The sequence below is a fragment of the Scyliorhinus canicula genome, chromosome 31, assembly GCF_902713615.1.
Source record: "Scyliorhinus canicula chromosome 31, sScyCan1.1, whole genome shotgun sequence".
Classification (NCBI taxonomy): domain Eukaryota; kingdom Metazoa; phylum Chordata; class Chondrichthyes; order Carcharhiniformes; family Scyliorhinidae; genus Scyliorhinus; species Scyliorhinus canicula.
In genome coordinates, this window is record NC_052176.1 from 10,892,371 (window position 1) to 10,904,909 (window position 12,539).

At 44.3% G+C, this 12,539-nt stretch overlaps 1 protein-coding gene across 1 annotated transcript; it reads right to left on the bottom strand.

Moving 5' to 3' along the window:
* Positions 1-1,763: 1,763 nt before the first annotated feature.
* LOC119958902 (late histone H2B.L4-like) lies at positions 1,764-3,515 on the bottom strand. The gene has a single exon (XM_038787427.1). The coding sequence runs from the start codon at positions 3,024-3,026 to the stop codon at positions 2,640-2,642; it is 387 nt and encodes a 128-aa protein (XP_038643355.1). The 5' UTR covers positions 3,027-3,515; the 3' UTR covers positions 1,764-2,639.
* Between the last annotated feature and the right edge of the window lie 9,024 nt (positions 3,516-12,539).

Genomic DNA, 12,539 nt, shown 5'->3' on the forward strand with positions numbered 1-12,539 from the left:
GACAATAAGTGATTTTCATATTTCGTAATAAGTGAGAATCTAACCATCACCCTTTGACATTTACCGGAATAACCATCACTGAAACCCTACTACCAACATCTTACTGATTGCCATTGGCCAGGAACTGAACTGTTCATATAAATACTGCAGCTGCATGGCAGGTCAAAGACTCGGACTCCTGTGGCGAGTCACTCACCCCCTGACTCCACAAACCCTGTCGACATGGCATAAATCAGGAATGTAATGGAATAATTTCCATTAATAGTTGCAATTTCAACAACACTGAATAAGTTTGACACCATCTAGGACAAGGCATCCCACTTGATCGGCATCCCATCTGTAAACACTCACTCGCTCCACCACTGATGCAGATTGGCAGCGTGTGTACCAGCTACAGGATTCACTGCAGGAAGTCACCAAGGCTCCTTTGGCAACACCTTCCAAACCCACATCCACCACCATCTAGAGAGGGACAAGGGCGGCTGACACAGAGCGACACCACGACCTGGAGGCTCTCCTCCAGCCACTCACCATCCTGTTTTGGAAATATATCGCTGTTACTTCACTGTAGCTGGATAAAATATTTATCTGATGCAATGTAAGTGTCTCTGTGTATATCTGTGTGTGTGCACATATGTGTTTCTATATATGTATGTGTATTTGAGAATATGTGTGAATGTTTATGTGCCTGAGTGTATATACCTGTGTGTGTGGGTGTGTACAACTGTGTGCGTATAATGTGTGGCTCTGTATACTGTGTGTACACGTGCATATATATATATAGCTGTGTGTGTGTATACCTGTGTGTATGTTTGAGTGTATGTGTGTTTGTAACTCTGTGTGTATAATGTGTGTGGGCCTGAATACTGTGTGTGTATCTGAGTGTATACTTGTGTATAGCTGTGTGTGTGTATACCTGTGTGTGTGTGCGAGCAGTCTTCCGTTTGTATGTTATTATTGTTTCCTCTCTGAGAGTCATTTAACCATTTCTAAATCTCTCAGAGGTACAATTGTTGAGTCTGTTGCTTTTTGTGACTGCTATTGATGAGTGAGTACAGAGCCTTTCAGCATCTTACTCTCAACAACTGTTTGAGAATTATCCTGAATCTGACATGCTCCAGGACTCAGTGTGAGGGTGGATCTTACTCCCTGATGTGAGTGATGTGACTCGTATTTAACTCGAATCTCAGAGTACATTATTAAGGTTAATTGTGTAATTCTTAACTGGAAACCAGTTTTCTCTGATATTGATTATTTCACTAAGCCTGCTCCATTGTGGAACTGATACAGTGAGGATGAGAGTGGGTGAGAATTTGCACTGGGATTTATGGGGCCTCCTGTCAGTGGTACTGAGTTAGGGTGACATGGACACAGCGTCTGTCTCTCCTGCTGTTTGATTGATGAGTTGAAAATGTGTCTCTGGAACTATTTCTGCTGCCTGAGACTGTGGAACTGATGACCTGTCTGTGTCTCTGTGCTCTGTCAGTGACAATGTCCGAAATGTGTGTGAGGAGCTGGCGACACTCTTCCCTGTAACTTGTGTGGAGCAGACGTCACATTTATTCATTTTCAGAATATTCTGGTATTTGTCTGTGGAAACAACATATATTTAACAACTTAAGTGCAGTCAACAATTAACCAATCACAGGCCAGGGAGAAGAATCTTGAGGTTTTGATTGGCTGATATTTTCAAATTCGAAACTCCCGCCAATTTCAGTGCAGGAAAATCCCAAATAACGGAACGGCTCAATGTTCAGGAAACCATTTGAATCTCACACTTTGTGATCTGTTTATTGGATTTTCCCTCCCAGAATCCTGGCTCTATTTTAGGAACAGTTTGAATTTGTCAGTCTCTTATCTGTAACCGGCGGTAATAAGACCCCGTTCAGCAATTTTAAACGGAGCAAATCTCAGCTCTCTGCAAAAGCAGAAACATAGAGATTACCAACCAACTCCTTCACACAGGCTACACAGGGACAGACAGAAAGGGCTGATTTCTGAGCCTCTCTACTGAAAGCGGCCGGTAATGTTACACTGGGAAGTGTGGAGAGAATCCCCGACTCTATCCCGCCGGTGGAACAGGCAGCTTTGTGTCCGGAGAATAGGGAGGGCCGGGGAGAGGCAGATCTTAAAGCGCTGCAATGGACACAGGTCCTGTGTGTGCTCAAATCTCGCTGATTCCGTCCCCTGGGAAACTGCGGAATAAACACATCAGCCCGAAAATAACCTCTTCATTCCCGCCTTTACTCTGTTCCGGGAGCGGGAACCAGGTCACCCGAGAGAAAAAAACCCCAAATCTTTTGTGAATTTAACTCACCAGTTGTTAAACTCTGAATATATTTATCATTAAATTTAAATAATTCCCTCCTGAAATTGTGCTTCTCCTCATTATCCGTCACAAATACCAGACTGATTATAAATCCGCTCTCAATTCAGTTTGAATGTCTCTTCTGTGTGAAACTGTCTGTGACGGGCGGGTATGAAGCCACATTCACAACATTCTGGAACGGGATAAATCTCTATCCTCCACAAAGAGATTTCTCATGAAGTCAATGCGGGAAAAGATGGTGCAGCTTTTTCACAGAAATTGTGGGTGGCTCTTAAAAGAGCCGTTGTGGTTTTCAGTCCATTGTGCAGTTTTACTTGGAGCTGGTGTACTTGGTGACCGCCTTTGTCCCTTCCGACACGGCGTGCTTGGCCAGTTCCCCGGGCAGCAGCAGGCGCACGGCGGTCTGGATCTCCCGGGAGCTGATGGTGTGGCGCTTGTTGTAATGGGCCAGGCGGGAAGCCTCACCCGCGATACGCTCGAAAATATCGTTGACGAACGAGTTCATGATGCTCATGGCCTTGGAGGAGATGCCGGTGTCGGGGTGAACCTGCTTCATCACTTTGTAGATGTAGATGGAGTAACTCTCCTTCCTCGACCTTCGCCGCTTCTTGCCGCCCTTTACTGCCGGTTTCTTAATGACTTTCTTGGCTCCCTTCTTGGCAGCTGGTTTCGATGTTTGTTTCTTCTCGTCAGCCATCTTCAGTTTCACCCAGAAATAAAGCAAACCCCTTCCGAGCGCTGCTTAAATAGACAGAGCCTCACATCTATGCTAATGAGCAATGGGGAAAGGAATGATTGTGATTGGACAATGTGAAAATGAGGACAGCCAGGTATGTTCTGAAAATTTTTGTTGCATCAGTAAACAGACCAATCAGATTTAAGATTTTCCACCAATCACAAACCTCCTAACGACAAGGAGGAAATACATTTCAGAAAGATTATCTCCAGTCCCAATTTGTCCTTGTGCAAAGATTCACCGGAAAATGTCACCTGGCCGTCGGTGAGAGGGATCCTTCACCACAGAGCGACTGTGCGGGAGTGCGGGATTCCTTCAGGAACAGGAGTGTCTTGAAATATGTGTGTGTGTGGGATTTACTCACTCTCTGATACAGTGTGTGAGTGTGGGATTTACTCACTCTCTGATACAGTGTGTGCGTATGGGATTTACTCACTCTCTGAAACAGTGTGAGTGTGGGATTTACTCACTCTCTGATACAGTGTGTGAGTGTGGGATTTACTCACTCTCTGATACAGTGTGTGAGTGTGGGATTTACTCACTCTCTGATACAGTGTGTGTGTGTGGGATTTACTCACTCTCTGATACAGTGTGTGAGTGTGGGATTTACTCACTCTCTGATACAGTGAGTGAGTGTGGGATTTACTCACTCTCTGATGCAGTGTGTGAGTGTGGGATTTACTCACTCTCTGATACAGTGTGTGAGTGTGGGATTTACTCACTCTCTGATACAGTGTGTGAATGTGGGATTTACTCACTCTCTGATACAGTGTGTCTGATTTCCTCACTCTCTGATACAGTGTGTGAGTGTGGGATTTACTCACTCTCTGATACAGTGTGTGAGTGTGGGATTTACTCACTCTCTGATACAGTGTGTGAGTATGGGATTTACTCACTCTCTGATACTGTGTGTGAGTGTGGGATTTACTCTCTCTGATACAGTGTGTGAGTGTGGGATTTACTCACTCTCTGATACAGTGTGTGAGTGTGGGATTTACTCACTCACTGATACTGTGTGAGTGTGGGATTTACTCACTCTGATACACTGTGAGTGTGGGATTTACTCACTCTCTGATACAGTGTGAGAGTGTGGGATTTACTCACTCTCTGATACAGTTTGTGAGTGTGGGATTTACTCACTCTCTGATACATAAGAAAATAAGAACATAAGAACTAGGAGCAGGAGTAGGCCATCTGGCCCCTCGAGCCTGCTCCGCCACTCAATGAGATCATGGCTGATCTTTTGTGGACTCAGTTCCACTTTCCGGCCCGAACACCATAACCCTTAATCCCTTTATTCTTCAAAAAAAATCTATCTTTACCTTAAAAACATGTAATGAAGGAGCCTCAACTGCTTCACTGGGCAAGGAATTCCATAGATTCACAACCCTTTGGGTGAAGAAGTTCCTCCTAAACTCAGTCCTAAATCTACTTCCCCTTATTTTGAGGCTATGTCCCCTAGTTCTGCTGTCACCTGCCAGTGGAAACAACCTGCCCGCTTCTATCCTATCTATTCCCTTAATAATTGTAAATGTTTCTATAAGATCCCCCCTCATCCTTCTAAATTCCAACGAGTACAGTCCCAGTCTACTCAACCTCTCCTCATAATCCAACCCCTTCAGATCTGGGATTAACCTAGTGAATCTCCTCTGCACACCCTCCAGCGCCAGTACGTCCTTTCTCAAGTAAGGAGACCAAAACTGAACACAATACTCCAGGTGTGGCCGCACTAACACCTTATACAATTGCAACATAACATCCCTAGTCTTAAACTCCATCCCTCTAGCAATGAAGGACAAAATTCCATTTGCCTTCTTAAACACCTGTTGCACATGTAAACCAACCTTCTGTGACTCATGCACTAGCACACCGAAGTCTCTCTGAACAGCGGCATGCTTTAATATTTTATCGTTTAAATAATAATCCCGTTTGCTGTTATTCCTTCCAAAATTGATAACCTCACATTTGTCAACATTGTATTCCATCTGCCAGACCCGAGCCCACTCACTTAACCTATCCAAATCCCTCTGCAGTCTTCCAGTATCCTCTGCACTTTTCGCTTTACCACTCATCTTAGTGTCATCTGCAAACTTGGACACATTGCCCTTGGTCCCCAACTCCAAATCATCTATGTAAATTGTGAACAATTGTGGGCCCAACACGGATCCCTGAGGGACACCACTAGCTACTGATTGCCAACCAGAGAAACAACCATTTATCCCAACTCTTTGCTTTCTATTAACTAATCAATCCTCTGATACAGTGTGAGAGTGGGATTTACTCACTCTCTGATACAGTGTGAGTGTGTGGGATTTACTCACTCTCTGATACAGTGTGAGAGTGTGGGATTTACTCAGTCTCGGATACAGTGTGTGAGTGGGGTATTTACTCACTCTCTGATACAGTGTGTGAGTGTTGGATTTACTCACTCTCTGATACAGTGTTTGAGTGTGGGATTTACTCACTCTCTGATACAGTGTGTGAGTTACTCACTCTCTGATCCAGTGTGTGAGTTAGGGATTTACTCACTCTCTGAGACAGTGTGTGAGTGTGGGATTTACGCACTCTCTGATACAGTGTGAGTGTGGGATTTACTCACTCTCTGATACAGTGTGTGAGTGTGGGATTTACTCACTCTCTGATACAGTGTGTGTGTGTGGGATTACTCACTCTCTGAAACAGTGTGTTGAGTGGGATTTACTCACTATCTGATACAGTGTGGGATTTGCACTCTGATACAGTGTGTGTGTGATTTAATCACTCCGTTCTACAACGTGTGAGTGTGGGATTTACCCGCTCTGATCCAGTGCGTGAGTGTGGGATTTGCTCACTCACTGATACACTGTGTATTAGTGTGGGATTTACTCACTCTCATGAGTGTGGGATTTACTCACTTTCTGATACAGTGTGAGTGTGGGATTTACTCACTCTCTGATACAGTGTGTGTGGGATTTACTCACTCTCTGATACAGTGTGTGAGTGTGGGATTTACTCACTCATTGACACTGTGTGAGTGTGGGATGTACTCACTCTCTGACACTGTGTGTGAGTGTGGGATTTACTCACTCTCTGAAACAGTGTGAGTGTGGGATTTACTCACTCTCTGATACAGTGTGAGAGTGTGGGATTTACTCACTCTCTGATACAGTGTGAGAGTGTGGGATTTACTCACTCTGTGATACAGTGTGAGAGTGTGGGATTTACTCACTCTCTGATACAGTGTGAGTGTGGGATTTACTCTCTCTGATACAGTGTGAGTGTGGGATTTACTCACTCTCTGATACAGTGTGAGTGTGGGATTTACTCACTCTCTGATACAGTGTGAGTGTGGGATTTACTCACTCTCTGATACTGTGTGTGAGTGTGGGATTTACTTACTCTCTGATACAGTGTGTGAGTGTGGGATTTACTCACTCTCTGATACTGTGTGTGAGTTAGGGATTTACTCTCTCTGATACAGTGTGTGAGTGTGGGATTTACTCACTCTCTAATACAGTGTGTGAGTGAGGGATTTACTCACTCTCTGATACAGTGTGTGAGTGTGGGATTTACTCACTCTCTGATACAGTGTGAGTGTGGGATTTACTCACTCTCTGAGACAGTGTATGAGTGTGGGATTTACTCACTCTCTGATACAGTGTGTGTGGGATTTACTCACTCTCTGATACAGTGTGTGTGTGATTTACTCACTCTCTGATACAGTGTGTGTGTGGGATTTACTCACTCTGATACAGTGTGTGTGGGGGATTTACTCACTCTGATACAGTGTGTGTGTGTGTGGGATTTACTCACTCTCTGATACAGTGTGTGTGTGGGATTTACTCACTCTCTGATACTGTATGTGAGTGTGGGATTTACTCACTCTCTGATACAGTGTGTGAGTGTGGGATTTACTCACTCTCTGATACAGGGTGTGAGTGTGAGATTTACTCACTCTCTGAGACAGTGTGTGAATGTGGGATTTACTCACTCTCTGATACAGTGTGTGCGTGTGGGATTTACTCACTCTCTGATACAGTGTGTGAGTGTGGGATTTACTCACTCTTTGATACAGTGTGTGAGTGTGGGATTTACTCACTCTGTAACAGTGTGTGAGTGTGGGATTTACTCACTCTCTGATAGTGTGAGTGTGGGATTTACTCACTCTCTGATTCAGTGTGTGTGGGATTTACTCACACTCTGATACAGTGTGTGAGTGTGGGATTTACTCACTCTCTGATTCAGTGTGTGTGGGATTTACTCACACTCTGATATAGTGTGTGAGTGTGGGATTTACTCACTCTCTTTTTCAGTGTGTGTGTGGGATTTACTCACTCTCTGATACAGTGAGAGTGTGTGGGATTTACTCACGCTCTGATACAGTGTGAGAGTGTGGGATTTACTCACTCTCTTTTTCAGTGTGTGTGTGGGATTTACTCACTCTCTGATACAGTGAGAGTGTGTGGGATTTACTCACGCTCTGATAGTGTGTGTGTGTGTGGGATTTACTCACTCTGATACAGTGAGAGAGTGTGGGATTTACTCGCTCTCTGATAGTGGGAGTGTGGGATTTACTCACTCTCTGATACAGTGTGTGCATGTGGATGTTACTCACTCTGTGATAGTGTGAGAGTGTGGGATTTACTTACTCTCTGGTAGTGTGTCAGTGCTGGATTTTCTCACAATCTGTTAGTGCGTGAGTGTGGGATTTGCACACTCACTGATAGTGTGAGTGTGGGATTTACTCACTCTGATACAGTGTGAGAGTGTGGGATTTACTCACTCTCTGCTAGTGAGAGAGTGTGGGATTTACTCACTCTCTGAATTAGTGCGTGAGTGTGAGATTTTCTCACTCTCTGATACAGTGTGTGTGTGTGGGATTTACTCACTCTCTGCTAGTGTGAGAGTGTGGGTTTTACTGACTCTCTGAATTAGTGCGTGAGTGTGAGATTTTCTCACTCTCTGATACAGTGTGAGAGTGTGGGATTTTCTCACTCTTTGATACAGTGTGTGAGTATGGGATTTACTCACTCTCTGACACAGTGTGTGTGCCATTTACTCACTCTCTGATACAGTGTGTGAGTGTGGGATTTATTCACTCTCTGATACAGTGTGTGTGCCATTTACTCACTCTCTGATACAGTGTGAGAGTGTGGGATTTTCTCACTCTCTGATACAGTGTGAGAGTGTGGGATTTTCTCACTCTTTGATACAGTGTGTGAGTATGGGATTTACTCACTCTCTGACACAGTGTGTGTGCCATTTACTCACTCTCTGATACAGTGTGTGAGTGTGGGATTTATTCACTCTCTGATACAGTGTGTGTGCCATTTACTCACTCTCTGATACAGTGTGTGAGTGTGGGATTTATTCACTCTCTGATACAGTGTGTGCGTGTGGAATTTACTCACTCTCTGATAATGTGTGTGTAATTTACTCACTCTCTATACAGTGTGACTGTGGTATTTACTCACTCTCTGATACAGTGTGTGTGGGATTTACTCACTCTCTGATACAGTGTGAGAGTGTGGGATGTACTCACTCATTGACACAGTGTGTGTGTGGGATTTACTCACTCTCTGATAGTGTGTGAGTGTGCGATTTACTCACTCTCTGATACAGTGCGGAGTGTGATTTAATCACTCCGTTCAACAATGTGCGAGTGTGGGATTTACCCGCTCTGATCCAGTGTGTGTGTGGGGTTTACTCACTCTCTGGTAGTGTGTCAGTGCAGGATTTACTCACTCTCTGTTAGTGCGTGAATGTGGGATTTTCTCACTCACTGATAGAGTGTGTATGAGTGTGGGATTTACTCACTCTCTGATACAGTGTATGAGTGAGTGATTTACTCACTCTCTGATACAGTGTGAGTGTGGGATTTACTCACTCTCTGATACAGTGTGAGAGTGTGGGATTTACTCACTCTCTGATAAAGTATGCGAGTGTGGTATTTACTCACTCTGATAGTGTGTGTGTGAGTGTGGGATTTACTCACTCTCTGATAAAGTGTGCGAGTGTGGTATTTACTTACTCTCTGATACATTGTGAGAGTGTGGGATTTACTCACTCTCTGCTAGTGTGAGTGTGGGATGTACTCACTCTCTGATTGAGTGCGAGTCTGTGGGATTTACTCACTCTCTGATACAGTGTGAGTGTGTGGGATTTACTCACTCTCTGATACAGTGTGGAATGTGGGATTTGCACTCTGATACAGTGTGTGTGTGATTTAATCACTCCGTTCTTCAATGTGCGAGTGTGGGATTTACCCGCTCTGTTCCAGTGTGTGAATGAGGGATTTACTCACTCTCTGTTAGTGCGTGAGTGTGGCATTTGCGCACTCACTGATACAGTGTGTATGAGTGTGGGATTTACTCACTTTCTGATACAGTGTGTGTGTGGGATTTACTCACTTTGATACAGTGTGTGCGTGTGGGATTTACTCACTCTCTCATAGTGTATGAGTGTGGGATTTACTCACTCTCTGATACAGTGTGTGCATGTGGATGTTACTCACTCTGTGATAGTGTGAGAGTGTGGGATTTACTTACTCTCTGGTAGTGTGTCAGTGCTGGATTTTCTCACAATCTGTTAGTGCGTGAGTGTGGGATTTGCACACTCACTGATAGTGTGAGTGTGGGATTTACTCACTCTGATACAGTGTGAGAGTGTGGGATTTACTCACTCTCTGCTAGTGAGAGAGTGTGGGTTTTACTGACTCTCTGAATTAGTGCGTGAGTGTGAGATTTTCTCACTCTCTGATAGTGTGAGAGTGTGGGATTTTCTCACTCTTTGATACAGTGTGTGAGTATGGGATTTACTCACTCTCTGACACAGTGTGTGTGCCATTTACTCACTCTCTGATACAGTGTGTGAGTGTGGGATTTATTCACTCTCTGATACAGTGTGTGTGCCATTTACTCACTCTCTGATACAGTGTGTGAGTGTGGGATTTATTCACTCTCTGATACAGTGTGTGCGTGTGGAATTTACTCACTCTCTGATAATGTGAGTGTGTAATTTACTCACTCTCTATACAGTGTGACTGTGGTATTTACTCACTCTCTGATACAGTGTGTGTGGGATTTACTCACTCTCTGATACAGTGTGAGAGTGTGCGATTTACTCACTCTCTGATACAGTGTGTGAGTGTGGGATTTACTCACTCTGATACAGTGTGTGAGTGTGGGATTTACTCACTCTCTGATTACAGTGTGGGTGGGGGATTTACTCACACTCTGATACAGGTGTGTGATGTGTGGGATTTACTCACTCTCTGATACAGTGTGTGGTGTGGGATTTACTCACTCTCTGATACATGATGTGAATGTGAGATTTACTCACATCTCTGATACGTGTGTGAGTGTGGGATTTACTCACTCTCTGATACAGGGTGTGAGTGTGTAGATTTACTCACTTCTCTGAGACAGTGTGTGAATGTGGGATTTACTCACTCTCTGATACAGTGTGTGCGTGTGGGATTTACTCACTCTCTGATACAGTGTGTGAGTGTGGGATTTACTCACTCTCTGATACAGTGTGTGAGTGTGGGATTTACTCACTCTCTGTAACAGTGTGTGAGTGTGGGATTTACTCACTCTCTGATTCAGTGTTTGTGGGATTTACTCACACTCTGATACAGTGTGTGAGTGGGATTTTCTCACTCTCTGATACAGTGTGTGAGTGTGGGATTTACTCACTCTCTGATACAGTGTGTGAGTGTGCGATTTACTCACTCTCTGATACAGTGCGGAGTGTGATTTAATCACTCCGTTCAACAATGTGCGAGTGTGGGATTTACCCGCTCTGATCCAGTGTGTGAGTGTGGGGTTTACTCACTCTCTGGTAGTGTGTCAGTGCAGGATTTACTCACTCTCTGTTAGTGCGTGAATGTGGGATTTTCTCACTCACTGATAGAGTGTGTATGAGTGTGGGATTTACTCACTCTCTGATACAGTGTATGAGTGAGTGATTTACTCACTCTCTGATAGTGGGAGTGTGGGATTTACTCACTCTGATGCACAGTGTGACTGGGATTTTCTCACTCTCTGATACAGTGTGTGTGTGTGGGATTTACTCACTCTCTGATACAGTGTGTGAGTGAGTGATTTACTCACTCTCTGATACAGTGTGAGTGTGGGATTTACTCACTCTCTGATACAGTGTGTGAGTGTGCGATTTACTCACTCTCTGATAAAGTGTGCGAGTGTGGTATTTACTCACTCTCTGATAGTGTGTGTGTGAGTGTGGGATTTACTCACTCTCTGATAAAGTGTGCGAGTGTGGTATTTACTCACTCTGATAGTGTGTGTGTGAGTGTGGGATTTACTCACTCTCTGATAAAGTGTGCGAGTGTGGTATTTACTCACTCTCTGATACATTGTGAGAGTGTGGGATTTACTCACTCTCTGCTAGTGTGAGTGTGGGATGTACTCACTCTCTGATTGAGTGTGAGTCTGTGGGATTTACTCACTCTCTGATACAGTGTGAGTGTGTGGGATTTACTCACTCTCTGATACAGTGTGGAATGTGGGATTTGCACTCTGATACAGTGTGTGTGTGATTTAATCACTCCGTTCTTCAATGTGCGAGTGTGGGATTTACCCGCTCTGTTCCAGTGTGTGAATGTGGGATTTACTCACGCTCTGTTAGTGCGTGAGTGTGGCATTTGCTCACTCACTGATACAGTGTGTATGAGTGTGGGATTTACTCACTTTCTGATACAGTGTGTGTGTGGGATTTACTCACTTTGATACAGTGTGTGCGTGTGGGATTTACTCACTCTCTCATAGTGTATGAGTGTGGGATTTACTCACTCTCTGATACAGTGTGTGCATGTGGATGTTACTCACTCTGTGATAGTGTGAGAGTGTGGGATTTACTTACTCTCTGGTAGTGTGTCAGTGCTGGATTTTCTCACAATCTGTTAGTGCGTGAGTGTGGGATTTGCACACTCACTGATAGTGTGAGTGTGGGATTTACTCACTCTGATACAGTGTGAGAGTGTGGGATTTACTCACTCTGCTAGTGAGAGAGTGTGGGATTTACTCACTCTCTGAATTAGTGCGTGAGTGTGAGATTTTCTCACTCTCTGATACAGTGTGTGAGTGTGGGATTTACTCACTCTCTGCTAGTGTGAGAGTGTGGGATTTACTGACTCTCTGAATTAGTGCGTGAGTGTGAGATTTTCTCACTCTCTGATACAGTGTGAGAGTGTGGGATTTTCTCACTCTTTGATACAGTGTGTGAGTATGGGATTTACTCACTCTCTGACACAGTGTGTGTGCCATTTACTCACTCTCTGATACAGTGTGTGAGTGTGGGATTTATTCACTCTCTGATACAGTGTGTGTGCCATTTACTCACTCTCTGATACAGTGTGAGAGTGTGGGATTTTCTCACTCTCTGATACAGTGTGAGAGTGTGGGATTTTCTCACTCTTTGATACAGTGTGTGAGTATGGGATTTACTCACTCTCTGACACAGTGTGTGTGCCAT

What these genes read in the sequence shown, in the direction of transcription:
- LOC119958902 (XM_038787427.1), bottom strand. Translation starts at nt 3,026, where the DNA reads ATGGCTGACGAGAAGAAACAAACATCGAAACCAGCTGCCAAGAAGGGA.